Source organism: Coregonus lavaretus (assembly GCF_964263955.1).
Source record: "Coregonus lavaretus genome assembly, chromosome: 27".
In the NCBI taxonomy this organism is placed as follows: Eukaryota; Metazoa; Chordata; class Actinopteri; order Salmoniformes; family Salmonidae; genus Coregonus; species Coregonus lavaretus.
The window spans coordinates 27,053,129-27,074,155 of record NC_140014.1 but is presented as its reverse complement, the minus strand read 5'-3'; the positions used below and the strand labels follow the sequence as shown (position 1 = coordinate 27,074,155).

At 43.7% G+C, this 21,027-nt stretch overlaps 1 protein-coding gene across 1 annotated transcript; it reads left to right on the top strand.

Annotated features, from left to right (window-relative positions):
- Positions 1 to 12,769: 12,769 nt before the first annotated feature.
- LOC311103065 (b(0,+)-type amino acid transporter 1-like) lies at positions 12,770 to 21,026 on the top strand (the record flags this gene model as incomplete). The annotated part of the gene is made up of 6 exons (XM_084144588.1): positions 12,770 to 13,504; positions 19,612 to 19,745; positions 19,831 to 19,960; positions 20,095 to 20,219; positions 20,310 to 20,397; positions 20,557 to 21,026. 6 exons carry the CDS (start codon positions 12,770 to 12,772, stop codon positions 20,785 to 20,787), a joined length of 1,443 nt encoding a protein of 480 aa, XP_084000714.1. The 3' UTR covers positions 20,788 to 21,026.
- Between the last annotated feature and the right edge of the window lies 1 nt (position 21,027).

The following is a 21,027-nucleotide window of genomic DNA, read 5'->3' as shown; positions in this document are numbered from 1 at the left end:
TCTGAAGCTATGAAATGCTTTGAAAGGCTGGTCATGGCTCACATCAACACCATCATCCCAGACACGCTGGACCCACTCCAATTTGCATACCACCAACAGATCCACAGATGACGCAATCTCTATTGCACTCCACACTGCCCTTTCTCACTTGGACAAAAGGAACACCTACGTGAGAATGCTGTTCATTGACTACATCTCAGCGTTCAACACCATAGTGCCATCCAAGCTCATCACTAAGCTAAGGTCCCAGGGACTGAACACCTCCCTCTGCAACTGGATCCTGGACTTCCTGATGGGCCGCCCACAGGTGGTGAGGGTAGGCAACAACACATCCGCCACGCTGACCCTCAACATGGGGGCCCCTCAGGAGTGTGTGCTTAGTCCTCTCCTGTACTAACTGCGTGGCCGTACATGATTCCAACACCATCATTAAGTTTGCTTACAACACAACGGTGGTATGCCTGATCACAGACGATGATGAGACAGCCTATAGGGAGGAGGTCAGAGACCTGGCAGTGTGGTGCCAGGACAACAACCTCTGCCTCAACATCAGGAAGACAAAGGAGCTGATCGTGGACTACAGGAAACGGAGGGCAGAGCACGCCCCCATTAACATCGATGGAGCTGTAGTGGAGCAGATCGAGAGCTTCAAGCTCCTTGGTGTCCACATCACTAAGGATCTATCATGGTCCAAACACACCAACACAGTTGTGAAGAGGGCACGGCAATGCCTCTTCCCCCTCAGGAGGCTGAAAATATATGGCATGGGCCCTCAGAGCCTCAAAAATCATTTTGACTGGCTGCATCACCACTTGGTATGGCAACTGCTTGGCATCCAACCGCAAGGCGCTACAGAGGGTAGTGCATATGGCCCAGTACATCACTGGCTCTATACCAGGCGGTGTCAGGGGAAGAACCAAAAAATTGTCAAAGACTCCAGCCACCCAAGCCACAGACTGTTCTCTCTGCTACCGCACAGCAAGTGGTACCATTGCACTAAGTCTGGAAACAACAGGATCCTGAACAGCTTCTACCCCCAAGCCATAAGACTTCTAAACAAGACTGCTAAATAGCTAATCAAATGGCTACCCGGACTACCTTTGCATTAACTCTCTTGCAATGACTATGCACACACACTGGACTCTACCCACACACTCAAACATACTTACACTGACACCCCAACACACACATACTGTACACACACACACTACATACGCCCACACACACATAACATGCACACACCTGCATACTGATGCCACACACACACTCACCACATAGGCTGCTTCTAGTCACTTTACCCCTACCTACAGTATATGTACAGTACATAGCTACCTCAATTACTTCATACCCCTGCACATCGACTCGGTACTGGTACTCCCTGTTTATAGCCATGTTATTTTCTATTCCCTATACATTCACCGGCCAGTTTATTAGGTATCACCCCATTCATGAAAATGGATCACTCCTACAGACAGTGAGTCACGTGGCTGTGGCTTGCTATATAAAGCAGGCAGAGAGACATCAAGGAATTCAGTTACTGTTCAATTGAACGTTATAATGTGCAAAACGAGTGACCTAAGCGACTTTGAGTGTGGTATGATCATTGGTGCCAGGCGCGCCGGATCCAGTGTCTCAGAAACGGCCACCCTCCAGGGTTTTTCACGCATGACAGTGTGTAGGGTTTACAGAGAATGGTGAGACAAACAAAAAACATCCAGTCAGTGGCTGTCCTGTGAGCAAAAACAGCTCGTTGATAAGAGAGTTCGAAGGAGAATGGCAAGAATTGGGCAAGCTAACGGGCGGGCCACAAACAGACAAATAACAGCGCAGTACAACAGTGTGCAGAACGGCATCTCGGAACGCACAACTCGTCGATCCTTGTCACGGATGAGCTATTGCAGCAGAAGACCACACCGGGTTCCACTTCTATCAGCTAAAAACAAGAAGAAGAGGCTCCAGTGGGCACGCGATCACCAACACTGGACAATTGAGGAGTGGAAAAACATCACCTAGAACATGACAGCGAGTTCAGTTTACTTGAGTGGACTCCTTCGACCTCTCTCATCAGTCCCCAGACCTCAACCCAACAGAGCATATTTGAGATGAGATGGAATGGGCTGTTCGCAGCATGATTGTACCGCCGTCCAATCTGCAGCAACTACCTGATTCCATCTCGTCAGCATGGACCAACATCCCTGTGGAATGTTTCCAACACCTTGAAGAATGCCCCGAAGAATTCAGGCTGTTCTGGAGGCAAATGGGGGTCCAACCCGGTACTAGATGGGTATACCTAATAAACTTACCGGTGAGTGTACATAGCCATGTTATTTTTATTCATTATTCACTGTGCCACTATTTCTATTTGTAATTTAATTGTGTATCTTATCTTTAACTCTGCATTGTTGGAAAAGGTATTTCACTGTTAGGCTACAACTGTTGTCTAGCTACTTCCCACGCCGTTGCCGGACAGTAGCGCTTGTCAGTCGGGAGCGAAGGGCGCTGTGTCCCAATGTTGTTGTCATTCATGCCCTCCCCATTGAGTAGACTGTATATGCATGTATCAAGGTGACATCTAGATGGTTATCAATATTAGTAACTTTGAGAAAAAACACTTTATATCGAAGTTGTGCCTGGTCGTCACTAGTTACCACAGCCACCAAGTCATAAACCCAGCCCATTTCTCAAAATTGTCTTCTTAAAATGTGATTTTAAACATAACCCTAACCACACTGCTAACCTTATGCCTAGCCCTAACCATAAATTAAGACCAAAAAGCACACTTTTATTTTCATGAATTTTTACAATATAGCCAATTGTGACTTTGTGGCTGTGGTAACTAGTGGAAACCGTTGTGCCTGTTGGTCACATGCGTATCTGCCCTCTCATTGGCTAGAATGGTCCCACCTGCTCCTGCCTCCTCCCAACTGCCTTCCATTTTAGAAGACATTGGCCGTGTTTGAGAGCATCAAAATGACTGCAGGCAACTGCCGACTGACTAATCTACAAATCACCTTTCATCATAAATAATGACAATTTACCCATGATACATTGTGGTTTTGATCCTCTCGAACATGGCCATTTATTTTCATTGTCAGAGCGGCCACTAGAGTATCGGGTCAATGGATAATCTGTGGTGATACCCAGTAGGAAGCTTCCTATTGGGTATCACGGCCAGGTCTAGGTCGACAAACATGTCCATACAACACCGGTGCACTGGTCGTAGGTGGTGGGCCAAAGACATAAAACGAGAAGTTGATCAATCTACGTTGAGGGAGGAGCTGCTTTTTTGCATATGACAGTAAGACATTCTTATGATGACTATAACATTTGTTGGCACCATCAATTATTGCACATTCTCATAAAAAGTATATTTCAACACTCGGCTGCTCAGGCAAATTTGTTGAACTCCTGTACATACCACTCGTGATGAAGGCTGCCAGTGGCCTGCTTCTATCTACGATGTAAACACAGCCTCTTGTGAAAACCCAAGCTGCTGTCTGATGAAGAATGTCAATGTGTTTCATTAGCTATCTCTGTGAGTACATTCAACTGTTGAATTTCGTTTTAGCATGATTATATGTCTCATTTCAAGTAACTAGATGCAGGCTTAAATAAACATTAAATCATATATTTAGCATTGAAATCCAAATAAAAGCATGTAGATAGAAAGATGTGTGTGTGTCATGCTAGAATGGAGATTTTTATATTTAGGTGGTTTAAATTATTAACTTTCCTACTAAATTTCTAAAAGTTAAAGGGATACTTCGGAAGCATGCTAGCAGATACCCATAGACTTCCAGTCAATACGCTAACGCTAGACAGCATTGGCTCGCAAAACTACCTCTCTTAACTTCCTTCATACTGGACACAGAGACATAAAAATTGTATCACTAGTAGATAAAGGGCGTCATTGACAAAATCCCAAAGCTGCCCAGTGACGCGAGCCTACCAGAACCATGCATGAGAGCACCAGCTGTTACGGACGACTATATGATCACGCTCTCTGTAGCCGATGTGAGTAAGACCATTAAAAAGGTTAATATTCACAAGGCTGCAGGGCCAGATGGATTAACAGGACGCATACTCAGAGCATGCGCTGAACAGCTGGCAAGTGTCTTCACTGATATTTTCAACCTCTCCCTGACCCAGTCTGTAATACCTACAGTGGGGGAAAAAGTATTTAGTCAGCCACCAATTGTGCAAGTTCCCGCTCTCTCACTTTCCCAGATGTTTAGTTCATTTCATTCCGATCTCCTTTGCATTATTGTAGCCTTTTTCTATAGCCTGTCAACTATGTGTCTGTCTATCCCTGTTCTCTCCTCTCTGCACAGGCCATACAAACGCTTCACACCGCGTGGCTGCTGCCACTCTAATCTGGTGGTCCCTTCGCACACGACCCACGTGGAGTTCCAGGTCTCCGGCAGCCTCTGGAACTACCGTTCTGCGGCCAACAAGGCAGAGTTCATCTCAGCCTATGCTACCCTCCAGTCCCTCGACTTCTTGGCGCTGACGGAAACATGGATTACCACAGAAAACACTGCTACTCCTACTGCTCTTTCCTCGTCTGACCATGTCTTCTCGCATCTCCGAGAGCATCTGGTCAGCGCGGCGGTGGCACAGGAATCCTCATCTCTCCCAAGTGGACATTCTCTCTTTTTCCCCTGACCCATCTGTCTATCTCCTCATTTGAATTCCATGCTGTCACAGTCACTAGCCCATTCAAGCTTAACATCCTTGTCATTTATCACCCTCCAGGTTCCCTTGGAGAGTTCATCAATGTGCTTGACGCCTTGATAAGTTCCTTTCCTGAGGATGGCTCACCCCTCACAGTTCTGGGTGACTTTAACCTCCCTACGTCTGCCTTTGACTCATTTCTCTCTGCCTCCTTCTTTCCACTCCTTTCCTCTTTTGACCTCACCCTCTCACCGTCCCCCCCTACTCACAAGGCAGGCAATACGCTTGACCTCATCTTTACTAGATGCTGTTCTTCTACTAATCTCACTGCAACTCCCCTCCAAGTCTCCGACCACTACTTTGTATCCTTTTCTCTCTCGCTCTCCTCCAACACTACTCACTCTGCCCCTACTCAGATGGTAATGTGACGTCGCAACCTTCGCTCTCTCTCTCCCGCTACTCTCTCCTCTTCCATCCTATCATCTCTTCCCTCTGCTAAATCCTTCTCTCTCCGATCTCCTGATTCTGCCTCCTCAACCCTCCTCTCCTCCCTTTCTGCATATTTTGACTCTCTATGTCCCCTATCCTCCCGGCCGGCTCGGTCCTCCCCTCCTGCTCCGTGGCTTGACGACTCATTGCGAGCTGACAGAAGAGGGCTCCGGGCAGCCGAGCGGAAATGGAGGAAAACTAGACTCCCTGCGGACCTGTCATCTTTTCACTCCCGCCTCTCTACATTCTCTTCCTCTGTTACCGCTGCTAAAGCCACTTTCTACCACTCTAAATTTCAAACCTCTGCCTCTAACCCTAGGAAGCTCTTTGCCACCTTCTCCTCCCTGCTGAATCCTCCCCCTCCTCCCCCTCCCTCCTACCTCTCTGTGGATGCCTTCGTCAACCATTTTGAAAAGAAAGTTGACGACATCCGATCCTCATTTATTAAGTCAAATGACATTGCTGGTCCTGCTCACACTGCCCTACCCTATGCTTTGACTTATTTCTCCCCTCTCTCTCCAAATGAAATCTTGCGACTTGTGATGGCCGGCCGCCCAACAACCTGCCCGCTTGACCCTATCCCCCCCTCTTCTCCAGACCATTTCCGGAGACCTTCTCCCTTACCTCACCTCGCTCATCAACTCATCCTTGACCGCTGGCCATGTCCCTTCCGTCTTCAAGCGAGCGAGAGTTGCACCCCTCCTCAAAAAATCTACACTCGATCCCTCCGATGTCAACAACTACAGACCAGTATCCCTTCTTTCTTTTCTCTCCAAAACTCTTGAGCGTGCCGTGTCTAGCCAACTCTCCTGCTATCTCTCTCAGAATGACCTTCTTGATCCAAACCAGTCAGGTTTCAAGACTGGTCATTCAACTGAGACTGCTCTTCTCTGTGTCATGGAGGCTCTCCGCACTGCTAAAGCTAACTCTCTCTCCTCTGCTCTTATCCTTCTAGACCTATTCGCTGCCTTTGATACTGTGAACCATCAGATCCTCCTCTCCACCCTCTCCGAGTTGGGCATTTCCGGCGCTGCTCACTCTTGGATTGCGTCCTACCTGACAGGTCGCTCCTACCAGGTGGCGTGGCGAGAATCTGTCTCTGCACCACGTGCTCTCACCACTGGTGTCCCCCAGGGATCAGTTCTAGGCCCTCTCCTATTCTCTCTATACACCAAGTCACTTGGCTCTGTCATATCCTCACATGGTCTCTCTTATCATTGCTACGCAGACGACACACAATTAATTTTCTCCTTTCCCCCTTCTGATAACCAGGTAGTGAATCACATCTCTGCATGTCTGGCAGACATATCAGTGTGGATGTCGGATCACCACCTCAAGCTGAACCTCGGCAAGACGGAGTTGCTCTTCCTCCCGGGGAAGGACTGCCCGCTCCATGATCTCGCCATCACGGTTGACAACTCCATTCTGTCCTCCTCCCAGAGTGCAAAGAACCTTGGCGTGACCCTGGACAACACCCTGTCGTTCTCCGCTAACATCAAAGCGGTGACCCAATCCTGCAGGTTCATGCTCTACAACATTCGCAGAGTACGACCCTACCTTACACAGAAAGCGGCACAGGGCCTAATCCAGGCACTTGTCATCTCCTGTCTGGATTACTGCAACTCGCTGTTGGCTGGGCTCCCTGCCTGTGCCATTAAACCCCTACAACTTTTCCAGAACGCTGCAGCCCGTCTGGTGTTCAACCTTCCCAAGTTCTCTCATGTCACCCCGCTCCTCCGCACACTCCACTGGCTTCCAGTTGAGGCTCGCATCTACTACAAGACCATGGTGCTTGCCTACGGAGCTGTGAGGGGAACGGCACCTCCTTACCTTTAGGCTCTGATCAGACCCTACACCCAAACGAGGGCACTACGTTCATCCACCTCTGGCCTGCTAGCTCCCCTACCTTTACGAAAGCCCAGTGAAAGCTATTCGCTGCTCTGGCACCCCAATGGTGGAACAAGCTCCCCATGACGCCAGGACAGTGGAGTCACTGACCACCTTCCGGAGACACTTGAAACCCTACCTCTTTAAGGAATACCTGGAATAGTATAAAGTAATCCTTCTTCCCCCACCCCCCATAAAAAAATAAAATAAAAAAAGGTGGTTGTCCCACTGGCTATCATAAGTTGAATATGTACCAATTTGTAAGTCGCTCTGGATAAGAGTGTCTGCTAAATGATGTAAATGTAAATGTAAAGATCTTACCTCGTGGAGTTGCAATGATCATGAGAACGGTGACGAATCAGCCCAGAACTACACGGGAGGATCTTGTCAATGATCTCAAGGCAGCTGGGACCATAGTCACCAAGAAAACAATTGGTAACACAGTACGCCGTGAAGGACTGAAATCCTGCAGCGCCCGCAAGTTCCCCCTGCTCAAGAAAGCACATATACAGGCCCGTCTGAAGTTTGCCAATGAACATCTGAATGATTCAGAGGAGAACTGGGTGAAAGTGTTGTGGTCAGATGAGACCAAAATCGAGCTCTTTGGCATCAACTCACCTCGCCGTGTTTGGAGGAGGAGGAATGCTGCCTATGACCCCAAGAACACCATCCCCACCGTCAAACATGGAGGTGGAAACATTATGCTTTGGGGTGTTTTTCTGCTAAGGGGACAGGACAACTTCACCGCATCAAAGGGACGATGGACGGCGCCATGTACCGTCAAATCTTAGATGAGAACCTTCTTCCCTCAGCCAGGGCATTGAAAATGGGTCGTGGATGGGTATTCCAGCATGACAATGACCCAAAACACACGGCCAAGGCAACAAAGGAGTGGCTCAAGAAGAAGCACATTAAGGTCCTGGAGTGGCCTAGCCAGTCTCCAGACCTTAATCCCATAGAAAATCTGTGCAGGGAGCTGAAGGTTCGAGTTGCCAAACGTCAGTCTCGAAACCTTAATGACTTGGAGAAGATCTGCAAAGAGGAGTGGGACAAAATCCCTCCTGAGATGTGTGCAAAACTGGTGGCCAACTACAAGAAACGTCTGAGCTCTGTGATTGCCAACAAGGGTTTTGCCACCAAGTACTAAGTCATGTTTTGCAGAGGGGTCAAATACTTGTTTCCCTCATTAAAATGCAAATCAATTAATAACATTTTTAACATGCGTTTTTCTGGATTTTTTTGTTGTTATTCTCTCTCTCACTGTTCAAATAAACCTACCATTAAAATTATAGACTGATCATGTCTTTGTCAGTGGGCAAATGTACAAAATCAGCAGGGGATCAAATACTTTTTCCCCTCACTGTATATAAATAGGCCAGTTTAATTTTGTCTGCCTTGCCATTCCAAATAAAATTGAATATTATTTTCTAATATAATTTAAAAAACTGTTTGCTAGGCGTAGGCAAGACCATAAGCAAATAGGTAAACTGGGATCATACTAAAGAGTTAATCAGGGTGATTTTTCCACAAATAGACAGGTATTTACCTTTCCATGGTAGCAAGATCTTATTTATTTTTGCTAACTTTCTATTAAAATTGATTAGAGTGAGATAATGTATGTATTCCGACCATTATTCCTCCTCCACCAAACTTTACAGTTGGCACTACGTATTGGGGTAGGTAGCGTTCTCCTGGCATCCGCCAAACCCAGATTTGTGCGTTGGACTGCCAGATGGTGAAGCGTGATTAATTACTCCAGAGAACGTGTTTCCACTGCTCCAGAGTCCAATGGCAGCGAGCTTTACACCACTCCAGACGACACTTGGCATTGCGCATGGTGATCTGAGGCTTGTGTGCGGCTGCTCGGCCATGGAAACCCATTTCTTGAAGCTCCCAACGAACAGTTATTGTGCTGACGTTGCTTCCAGAGGCAGTTTGGAACTCGGTAGTGAGTGTTGCAACCGAGGACAGATGATTTTTACACGCTATGTGCTTCAGCACTCGGCGGTCCTGTTCTGTGAGCTTGTGTGGCCTACCACTTCGAAGCTGAGCCATTGTTGCTCCTAGACATTTCCACTTCACAATAACAGCACTTACAGTTGACCGGGGCAGCTCTAGCAGGGCATAAATGTGACGAACTGACTTGTTGGAAAGGTGGCATCCTATGACGGTGCCACGTTGAAAGTCACTGAGCTCTTCAGTAAGACCATTCTACTGCCAATGTTTGTCTATGGAGATTGCATGGCTGTGTGCTCGATTTTATACACCTGTCAGCAACGGGTGTGGCTGAAATAGCCGAATCCACCAATTTGAAGGGGTGTCCACATACTTCTGTGTATATATAGCGTAAGATGTGCAGTTGCTTCATCTAGCTAATGCAGTGCCCCCAGTGTCCGGTCTGGAGCGTGAAGTCACGGGTCGTCACTAGTTACCAAAGCCACAAAGTCAGAAGGCCCGCCTACCCGACCAATCAGATGAGGGAGTGTGATGACACGTTTGCCGACTCAGATGGCCCGCCTACCTGATCAATCAGATGAGGGAGTGTGTGACGCAAAAGGGTACGTTTTCTTAGCTTTTTTAGATATCTAGTAGCTAACTTTTGCTACTCTCGTCTAAAATGAACTTGCTAGCTAGCATAAGGGATTCCATTCCAAGCACAGAGGAGTTATTCTATTAGATAGAGCAACGTTGTTAGTTTCCCTACAAGCCTCATATTCTTGACCTTCAACAGATGCACAGCCTTTGGCAAGAAAAAAACTCAGTTGGGAGAGTAAAAGTCTCCCATTCAATGGTTTTCTGTTTCGAGTTGTTGGCATAAAGACATATAAATGCCACTAGGGGAAAGACAGACAAACAAAAGCAAAGAGAAATATGCTGCTGAAATGAACAAGAGGGCTGTAAGTTCAAAGACAGATCACTGTAATTTATACCATACACTTTTACAACATTAATTTAATTTTAATAATGTTGAAGTACTTACTAACAATGGAATGTTCTTCAATAAAATTGAAGATGAGACTTTAAACGGGTGTCCTAACTCTGTGGTCACTAAAGATCCCATGGCACTTATTGCAAGAGTATGTAATGATGAGTACCTTTTTATGTGTAAATCAAACTGTATTCCTATCATGTAATACTGTGTATAAAAGTAGCATGTATGTAAAGTGTATTGTGGCGTACAGCAGGTCAGCCACCAGGGGGAGACTCGTCGAGGCCTGGAAACAGATGGAGTATACATCACGAGGAGCTGGCTCCATCTGCTGGACGTGCCAGGTCTCGACGGGCTCCCCGGACAGGACTAATTGGGGCTGATTGGGAGCTGGTGAGTAATTAAGGGCAGATTGCTCACCAGCTGTGGAAGGCCCATAAAGCTGCCAGAAGGGCAGCACATGAGAGTGGACTGAGGGAAGTAAGTGCCACAGTATAAATAAATGCCACAGTATAAATAATGTACTGTATATGTAACAAAATATCTGTAAAAAAACAAAAATGTAAAACAAATGTACTTTTGTCCTCCGAAGAGGGGGGTGGATGGTCCAATAAAATAAATTAATAAAGTGTATATAAGTGGGGTTAGGTTGGTAAGTTTCCCCTTACACTATAAAGAGATTTGGGTGTCTAGAAAAGTGCCATGTAAGTCCAATCAATTATTATACTAAAATGTTTTGCCATCTTCCATAGCTTGAAGACCATGCCTTTGTACAGAGACTGGAACTGGTACTGTGAGAGATTTATTATTTTTTATAATTGATGGGATGACTAACTTAGGAAGAATGCATTCTTGACTGGGCTAATGTAGGTTGTGACACCTGGCAAGCTGTGATTGATGTGAAGAGCTGTTTTAGGGGGTAAAGGGAGATAAGGATTTGTGTCTCCAGATGCTGGAATATACTGGTTCTTTGTGATCTGTGAACCTTCCTTGGACGTAGGAATGGTGTCTAAGGGAGCTGGCTCTTCTCACTATGACAGGTTGTTATGATATGGACATATGCCTGGCGACAGAGGTGCATCAACGGATTGGCTGAGTAAGTCTAAACCACGCTCAAGTCTTTACTCTAATTGGCCAGCAGAGAGGTGGGAAACTCTCTCTGTCAGAGTATTTGAGCAAGATCCTAGAACAATGTTTTAGTTCTCTGGGGTGCCCTGCGAGGTATTTCAGAGAGCCCGTATATACGAAACATCATATTTACCATTGAGGGCTTTTGCATTAATTAAAATAACTAGTATATCTTAGAAGTCGTGTTGACCTCTTTTGTTCATAATGCCAGATTTGAATTGACGCAACTTTGACAGTACAAAATACCAAAAAGGTGGACTGAAAGGCTATGTTAAGTTAAATAAATTACTATAGTAAGTGCATAGGTGCCAAATAAAGTAACAGGGTTGAAGTTTTCATCTTAAATCAGGCAAAAATCTGCCAGTTTAAAAAAATTACATTTCTGTGAACCTGTGTACGTTTTACTTGTGGATTACTTGTGGATTTTGAAAATAAAAATATAAAATCAAGATGTGTCAATTTGTTTGTCTACATGCCATTTTAAAAACAAAGCAGATATTGGAGTAAACCTATTTTGGTTTAAGACAAATAACTATGAGTAAGGGCAAACATCATAAACTTGCAAGCTGAGTTTGAATAAGACATCCGATTACCACTTTGCCTTAAGAACGGTTGGTTTTATTATAGCTAATAAATAACCAAATCATTGATCACTAGATAAAAGAAATGCATGTGTCTCGTCTACCCCTGCAAGCCAGTCGGCATACGCGTCATCACACTCCCTCATCTGATTGGTCGTTTCCCACGAACCGTAAAACGGTATATGCTTCATCACACTCCCTCATCTGATTGGGCTAGTAGGCGTGCCTTCTGACTTTGTGGCTGTCGCAACACACCCTCATCTGATTGGTCGAGTATACGGGCCTCCTGACTTTGTAGCTGTGGTAACTAGTGACGATCGAATTCACAAACTCTGCTAGTCGGCTACTGTGTAGCAACCTAATCTCATTGAATTTATTCACATATCAAGTTACGTTTGCAAGTATTGTTGTATTTATTCACACATCACGTTACCTGCTTGCGAGTGTTGTTGCATTTATTCTCAAAATAAGTTACATATTCTCAAATATGTTTTGCAACTACAAAACTGACAATACATGTGCAACTCATATTTTACATGTGCAAATCATACTTTACATGCCTACATACTTATGTCTCTAATTTACTTCCATAGTATGCTCTTCATATAGGGTGACATAACTCATTAGTAGTATATAATATTGAAACAACTTGACATTGTGAACAGTAAGTGAATCACATTTTCAATGGGTGTGCAAGCTATCAGATAATCAGGTGTTCAATCACACACACACACGCACATACAAACAAACACATTCACGCACACCTACATACAGTACACACACATGCCACACATTCATTTTACAGAAATGCTGGGGGAAAAACTATTCAGATATGGGTGCAAAATAAAGTTATTTATTTTCATCTGTGTACTTATTTACTCCACCAGTGACCTCACCATCCCCCCCAAAATCTATCTCTATCTAATCTGTTACAATCCCCTGACACTGAAATGTGGTTGTAAAATAGTCAGACTCACTCCTACTTCTGTAATTATTAACCCACTCAATGGTGGTACGAGTGACTTGTACACAGATTTGAAATCTTTTCTTCAGCAGATATCTTGTTGGTCTATGGTAAAACATGACTGTTGAGGACACATTTCCAGCAGTTGAAGTTATGGATGGCAAACCACAGAAGCTCAGCCTGAAACGGGAAGTGGGACTGGTTGGCGCCGTGTCGCTCGTGGCTGGCACTATGATTGGATCTGGGATTTTTATGTCCCCTCAGTTCGTTCTGGTCAACATAGGAAGCCCAGGAGGCAGCCTGGTGATCTGGGCAGCCTGTGGCCTGCTGGCTGTGCTTGGCTCTCTCTGCTATGCTGAACTGGGGACAGTCATCCGAGAGTCAGGGGGAGAGTACATCTATATCCTAAGGACGTCAGGCCCAGTATTGGCCTTCATTTTAATTTTCAGCTCAGTCATATTTGTGAGACCTGCCAGTGTGGCAGGGATCTCACTGAGCTTTGCTGAATATGCATTGGCACCTTTTTACCAAGACTGTCCATGCCCACAGCTGGTGGTGAAGTGTGTGGCTGCAGCAGGGATTGTGGTGACAGCCACTGTTAACTGTCTGAATGTACGATTCGCCATGTCAATGCAAGTGTTCTTCATGGTGGCCAAGGTGCTGGCTCTTTCAGTAATAATTATTGGAGGAGTAGTGTTGCTCATCAGAGGGGAAACAGAAAGTTTTGAGGATTCTTTTAAAGGGACCAACTTGGGCATCAATCCGATAGGTATTGCTTTCTACCAGGGACTGTGGTCCTACGATGGATGGAATAACTTGAATTATGTGACTGAAGAGCTGAAACGTCCTGAGGTAAAGCGATGCATTCACTTCCATTACAGAAACTGTACATTTAAGTTATGTTAGTACTGATTTTGAGTACATAATACATCATATTTCTTATCTCATACAGGTTGATTACAAAGGAACACTAACACTGGTTTAGGTACACAATTTCTGGCGCCAACACTGTGCCCATCTTTTCAGTCTACATTATTTTCAATAATGCAGCATGCTTTTTTCCAGGACACAGGGTGACATAACATGCCTTACTTAACTCATTCAGTTCCGTGGGGTTTAACATTCAGAACATTGACAACCTAGGCTGCTCAAAAAACATGCCATCCACATTCTGAGTGTCACTGACACTGACAAAAAGTGTTTTTCCTTGGCTCCCATTGACGGTTTAGAAACAACTTTATCGATAATAATGTGCAACATCATATACGTTTCAGTTAGTCATCCCTCCTCAGATCTCTGAGGTGTTACTACTGTTCCAGAATGTTTGAAATTATGGAAAATGGGTATACATTGTTACCGGTACGTTTCCTTTTTGAGTACATTAAAGTTGACAGCACTCACAATCTTGTAATTATTAACTGATGTAACAGTAGGTGCAACCTTGTCCTATAAGGACAAAACATTTAAACCTCTCTCCAGCTTAATACAGATCATTTTTGAGGATAGATCTCCTACCACATGGCTGAAACACAGAAACTATTGGTGTTATCTCATTCATTGCCGGGACCATGAAGGGATCTGTAATTTTTATGTGCCCTCAGTCTGTGCTGGTTAACATAGGAAGCCCCGAAGCCAGCCTGGTGATCTGGGCAGCCTGTGGCCTGCAGGCCACATTGGGTTCCCTCTGCTCAGAGGTGGGTAGTAACGTGCTACAAGTAACAGTTACATGTACTTAAGTACATTTTTGGAGGAACTAGTCGTTTTTCTAGTTACTCTCTGTGGGCTGTACTTGTACCAAATATTTTTTTATAACTAACCCAAGACAGACCACAGCCTGTCATTTCAAATGGGAGCAAATTAATCATACTGGGCAGAGCCAAGCACAAGCTAGCTAAATCCTATTGGCGCGTTCTGGCATAGATTTGCATATTTCCGTTAGGCAACGCCTACTCTGTGAAGCGCGTGTACGCAATAACTCAATTCGCCCTTGCACTCCTTCTAAACAATGCAATTTTTGAAAACTTTTGCAAAGGCTAAAGTCTAGAAAACGTAGTCCACTCTGTTCATAGCAGATTCTAGTTTTGGGAACAGAAACTGTATTGGGATCAAATGTTGCATCAATTAGGAATTTAGCAGAACGTCGGCCAAAATCCATCTCGCTCCATCTTCTCCCACCGCCGGCCACTTGGCTTTCTCTCATCACCATATTTCGTGGTGAGTGGAAATGCCAACCGGATGCTTCAGATTTATACATCCGATGAAACATTTGGCTCATTATTCTATCTGTGCTTGTACTGTTACTCACACAATTTCTGGAGGAAGTAACTTACTTTTTACTCCGTTACATTTCACCAGATCACTTCAGTTACATAGATTTATATTATTATATCGTCGTTGTCGGATGAAACCCTCATAACTTCAAATGTGGGGATTTTTTTTTTTTTTACATGAATCGATACTATTGGTTCTCCTTTACATCTGTATGAATGTGTCACGACCCCTTGGCCAATGAAATGTATTCAAAATAGCTGGTCATCAAAATTCTTAAATCCATTGGCTCTCAAAATTGTCCGTCAAACCCTGCATCTCCATCACGGCTTTTGAAGTGAAGAGCGCATCTTCACTTAACTCCGAGGAGATTTTTGTTTGTGGGTTCTTAGTCAGACGCAATCAGAGGTAAGTTGTACTTTAATTACCTTCTGCCTTTGTAATATTATATATTTCTGGAGAAAGATAATTATTTGTCAGATATCATTCTGTTGTTGACGTTGTGTTTTGAGGGCGAGCGCAAATGAAATGGCTAGGTAGCTTCACTTGACTCTGAGGAGATTTTTGTTAGTGGGTTCTTAGCCATGCTGAAATGTGTCTTGATGATTTGAATACTTGTAACATGATTGAGTAGACTATGACAATTGATATCTGCACTGTTTGATTGTTCATTACTTACATGATTCTTACCTGAATACCTACCTTGATGTTTAATTCCATGCTCAAATGTGTCTGATTTGCATACTAGTAACATGATTGATAGTGAAATGTCAATATTGATTGTTGTTTTACTGTTGTAACACCTGATCCTCGTTGATATTTAATTCTGAGTAAAAAATGAAAACGTCACACTTGGTGTAAATCTTTTTAGTACGCATTCACCATCACATGTACTTGAAATTATATTGTGAAATACATTTTCAATACTGCTTTTGAAATTGTGAAATGATTACACATTTCTCGAGTACCATTTACCTTTTTATGAAATAAAGCACATTGATAGTTATTAAACCTGCGATTTGTAACTTTCTGGGCTTTGATTGATGTCAGTCTTCATTGGAGACTATATGTGCTGGAGGACATCTGCAAGATGGTGCTGGCAGGCTTAAATAACAAATTAATGTCAAATCAATTGCACTAACTTGTTGTTCTTTTTGTTTGCTATCACAGTTTACCATAAGGCAAATTACATTTGTTACTCTTACTTGAGTAGTTTCTTAAAAGGGATACATTTACTTTAGTAAATTACAATCTAAGTAACAGTACTTTTACTTAAGTACAGATTGTCAGTACTCTAATCATTTCTGCCTCTGCTATGCAGAACTGGGCACTGTCATTCCTGAATCTGGGGAAGAGTACATATTTTCTGCGGATATTTGGCCAAGTAGTCGCCTTCATGTTTGTCTTCAGCTTCGTCATTGTGATGAGACCTGCCAGTGTAACAGGGATAGCACTGAGCTTTGCTGAATATGCAGTGGCCCCTTTCTACCATGACTGTACCTCTCCAGAACTGGTGGTCAAGTGTGTGGCTGCAGCATGGGTTGTGGTGTTAGCCATTGTGAACAGTATGAATGTACGTCATATGTTCATATAGGTATTTTGCATGGTGATCAAGCTGGAGGTCTTGGCATTGATCATTATTGGAGGTGTGGTGCTGCTTTTCGAGGGGGACACTGAAAACTTTGAGGATTCCTTTAAAGGGACCCATGTGGAAATCAGTTTGATTTGGATTTCTTTATCAAGGACTGTGGTCCTATGATGGTTGGAACACTTTGAATTATGTCACAGAAGAACTAAAACGCCCTGAGGTAAAGAACAATTAAAAAGTTAGTTTGATATTGAGTGCTGCAATAGTATGTTTGGCCTGGACTAGGCAAAAACAAACCATTTTCTTTTTTGTACTACTGAGGTTACAGCCCACAGGAAATAAACAAAAAATACAGAGTTTAGGATATACAGTGCCTTTCAAAAGTATTCATCCCCCTTGGCATTTTTCCTATTTTGTTGCATTACAACCTGTAATTTAAATTGATTTTTATTTGGATTTCATGCAATGGACATACACAAAATAGTCCAAATTGGTGAGGTGAAATGAAAAAAATAACTTGTTTCAAAGAATTCTAAAAAATAAATAACGGAAAAGTGGTGCGTGCATATGTATTCACCCCCTTTGCTATGAAGCCCCTAAATAAGATCTGGTGCAACCAATTACCTTTAGAAGTCACATAATTAGTTAGATTGCTCACAGGTGGACTTTATTTAAGTGTCACATGATCTGTCACATGATCTCAGTATATATACACCTGTTCTGAAAGGCCCCAGAGTCTGCAACACCACTAAGCAAGGGGCACCACCAAGCAAGCGGCACCATGAAGACCAAGGAGCTCTCCAAACAGGTCAGGGACAAAGTTGTGGAGAAGTACAGATCAGGGTTGGGTTATAAAAAAAATATCAGAAACTTTGAACATCCCACGGAGCACCATTAAATCCATTATTTAAAAAATGGAAAGAATATGGCACCACAACAAACCTGCCAAGAGAGGGCCGCCCACCAAAACTCAGACCAGGCAAGGAGGGCATTAATCAGAGAGGCAACAAAGAGACCAAAGATAACCCTGAAGGAGCTGCAAAGCTCCACAGCGGAGATTGGAGTATCTGTCCATAGGACCACTTTAAGCCGTATACTCCACAGAGCTGGACTTTACCGAAGAGTGGCCAGAAAAAAGCCATTGCTTAAAGAAAAACATAAGCAAACGCGTTTGGTGTTCACCAAAAGGCATGTGGGAGACTCCCCAAACATATGGAAGAAGGTACTCTGGTCAGATGAGACTAAAATTGAGCTTTTTGGCCAGACCTCAATCCAATAGAGAATCTGTGGTATGACTTAAAGATTGCTGTACACCAGCGGAACCCATCCAACTTGAAGGAGCTGGAGCAGTTTTGCCTTGAAGAATGGGCAAAAATCCCAGTGGCTAGATATGCCAAGCTTATAGAGACATACCCCAAGAGACTTGCAGCTGTAATTGCTGCAAAAGGTGGCTCTACAGAGTATTGACTTTGGGGGGGTGAATAGTTATGCGCGCTCAAGTTTTCTGTTTTTTTGTCTTATTTCTTGTTTGTTTCACAAGAAAAAATATTTTGCATCTTCAACGTGGTAGGCATGTTGTGTAAATCAAATGATACAAACCCCCAAAAAATCCATTTTAATTCCAGGTTGTAAGGCAACAAAATAGGAAAAATGCCAAGGGGGGTGAATAGTTTCGCAAGCTACTGTACAGGCAAATCATCTGAGACAATACCTGACAAGTCCACTCTATCGCATCCTGCCAAATGGATTTGATCTTTGGACCATCCCACAGACAGATACAGTGTGCGTTTATCTGTTTTTTAAAATTGCATTTGATACACTAATCAGGATGGAAATATGGTGTAACATGTCTACAGAACTACATCATTAGCTAGAGGGCAAGTCTACACTCAAGACCTCAGCTGTAATATTTTATAATCACATGACTTCTGACAGTAATTGCAGTTGGCTTTATGACCAACACATATAACAAGGGTGAGAGAGGTCAACCTTGGCCTTAACCTTTCCAACCTTCAGGGATTGAATTATCCAAGTGTACGATGACATAGCATCCCCTTTTCTCACTCTCCTAGTCAATCAGACCTCCTTTTTTTGTTGCAGTAGTAATTTGGTGAATCTTTAACAAACACTTTGGGGGGTTAATCTTTATAGGAACCATTTTACAGCTGTAAACAAAGAAGACACAACAACATACCTTATGCAACCTGAGAAGTTAATATTAACTACTAAGTACTTTGCACCAAGCATCAATGATTTGCTAGGTCTTTGTATTTATTTGTCTTGCTTAAGAAGAAAGGATTGATCGTTGACAACAGTTTCTCCTGTTTGAATCCGTAAGCTGGCCATGGCAAAAACAGAAACAGAGGAGCTTCAACTGAAGCGCTAGTTGGGTTTAGTCAGTGCTGTGTCACTGGTAGCAGGAACCATGATTGGATCGGGTATATTCATGTCCCCTCAGTTTGTGCTGTCCTACATTGGAAGTCCAAAGGCATGCCTGATCATTTGGGCCCTGTCTTGCCTACTAGCCATGCTGGTGGCACTCTCGTAAGCTGAGCTCGGAACCATTATTAAAGAATCAGGAGGGGGCTTCATCTACATCCTTCGAATCTACGGACAGTTCCCTGCCGCCTTTTGAGGCCTTTACCTTCCTACTAGTGGTGAAGCCAGCGAGCATCGCTGCAATATCCCTCAGCTTTGCAGAATACGCAGTGGCACCTTTCTACCAAGACTGTTCTCCTCCTCAGCTAATAGTGAAATGTGCTGCTGTTGTAGCGGTCATGGTTGTAGCCATGGCCAACATCTTGAATGTACGTTTAGCCATGAGAATTCAGGTGGTCTTCTTGGTGGCATAGCTACGTATTTGCCCTGATGGTTATAGTAATCGGAGGAATAGTGCTCATTGCACAGGGGAATGTTACTGTACAACAAAATGCTTTTGATGGTACGAACTTGGGTGTAAGCTCCATAGGGATGGCTTTTTACTAAGGCCATTGGTCCTTCGCTGGCTTGTACAACTTAAACTATGTGAAAGAAGAGTTAAAAAGACCTTCCTTCCATGATCTTAAGGACTTAACATATCTTTCTCCATCTTGCACCCTCTCAGGTAAATCTGCCCAGGGCAGTTATGATTGCCATCCCCATGGTAACCATGCTGTATCTACTGGTCAATGTGAGCTACTTGGCTGCCATGACGCCCAGAGAACTGATGTTGTCGAGTGCAGTGGCTGTCACCTGGGGGTGAGAGAGCTTGACTCCATCCACACCTCTCTCCAAAAAAAAATTAAATGTGTGGTGAGCTGACAAATTACATTGTCATTAACAGGAATAAGGTGCTCGGGAGCTGGGGATGGGTGATGTCCATCGCAGCCGCTTTGTCTGCTTTTGGCTCTCTGAATGGAACATTCTTTAGTGGCAGCCGGGTGTGCTTTGTGGCTGCAAGAGAGGGACACATGGTGAGAAACACATGCAAGTGACAGGCATTTTTAACTTATATTTTTCAAAATAAAACTCTGGCATAGTCTGATGTAGGTATTGAGTGAGTGAGTTTTGTAGTTTTTATGTCAACAGCTGTTTTTTTTGTCTCCAGCCTGATATTCTGGCCATGGCCCATGTGAATCGACTGACCCCCTCTCCAGCCCTGATCTTCACCACGGCAATCTCACTTCTGGTTCTCATCCCTGGGGACTTCCAGAGCATTGTCAACTTCTTCAGGTAGTTTATGCTATGACTTCAAAATTGCTCAATACATTTATGAAATTGTTGCTTTATTTATCTTACATCCCTCTCCATTGATATTGCCAGTTTTACAGCCTGGTTCTTCTATACAATCACTCTGTCTGGGCTCCTCTACCTCAAGATCAAGAAACCTGAACTTCCCAGGACATATAGCGTGAGTCTCATAGGATATCTAATTTCTTATTTTATTTATAAAGTTCTGAGTCCTTTTGAACAAGACGACATTGATTTATTAAAATTCAATTGCCCAAATGGTCCCATCTGCTTTCCACAACTCTTGTGACAGTACCACTATTTTTGCTTATTCACCCAGGTTCCCATTGTAATCCCCATCTTGGTCATCATGGCAGCGATTTTCCTTGTGCTGGCACCTATCATTGACAAGCCCGCGATAGAGTACCTCTACGTCACCTTATTCATCTTCAGTGGTGTATTGGTTTATGTGCCGTTCATTCACTACAAACTCTGCCCTGGACTGTTGGAGAAAGTCACTGTGTTCCTGCAGCTCTTCCTAGAGGTTGCCCCAACAGACAAAAATCTATGATTTAATTTTTTTTACAGGCTATACAGTATGTCTGAGGACAATAATGTCTTGAGTAATACCTGGACCAAAATAATTTGATCTCAGATTGGCACCACCATATCCTGATTTTCAATAGTATATAGGTTGAAACTTTTTTTTTTTGAACTGTTTGTTATACAATTCTGTAAATATCAGATTAAATTTGTACTGACTTGTACTGTAATATAAGATGCTCTCAATAAATAATGCCAGTGAACATAC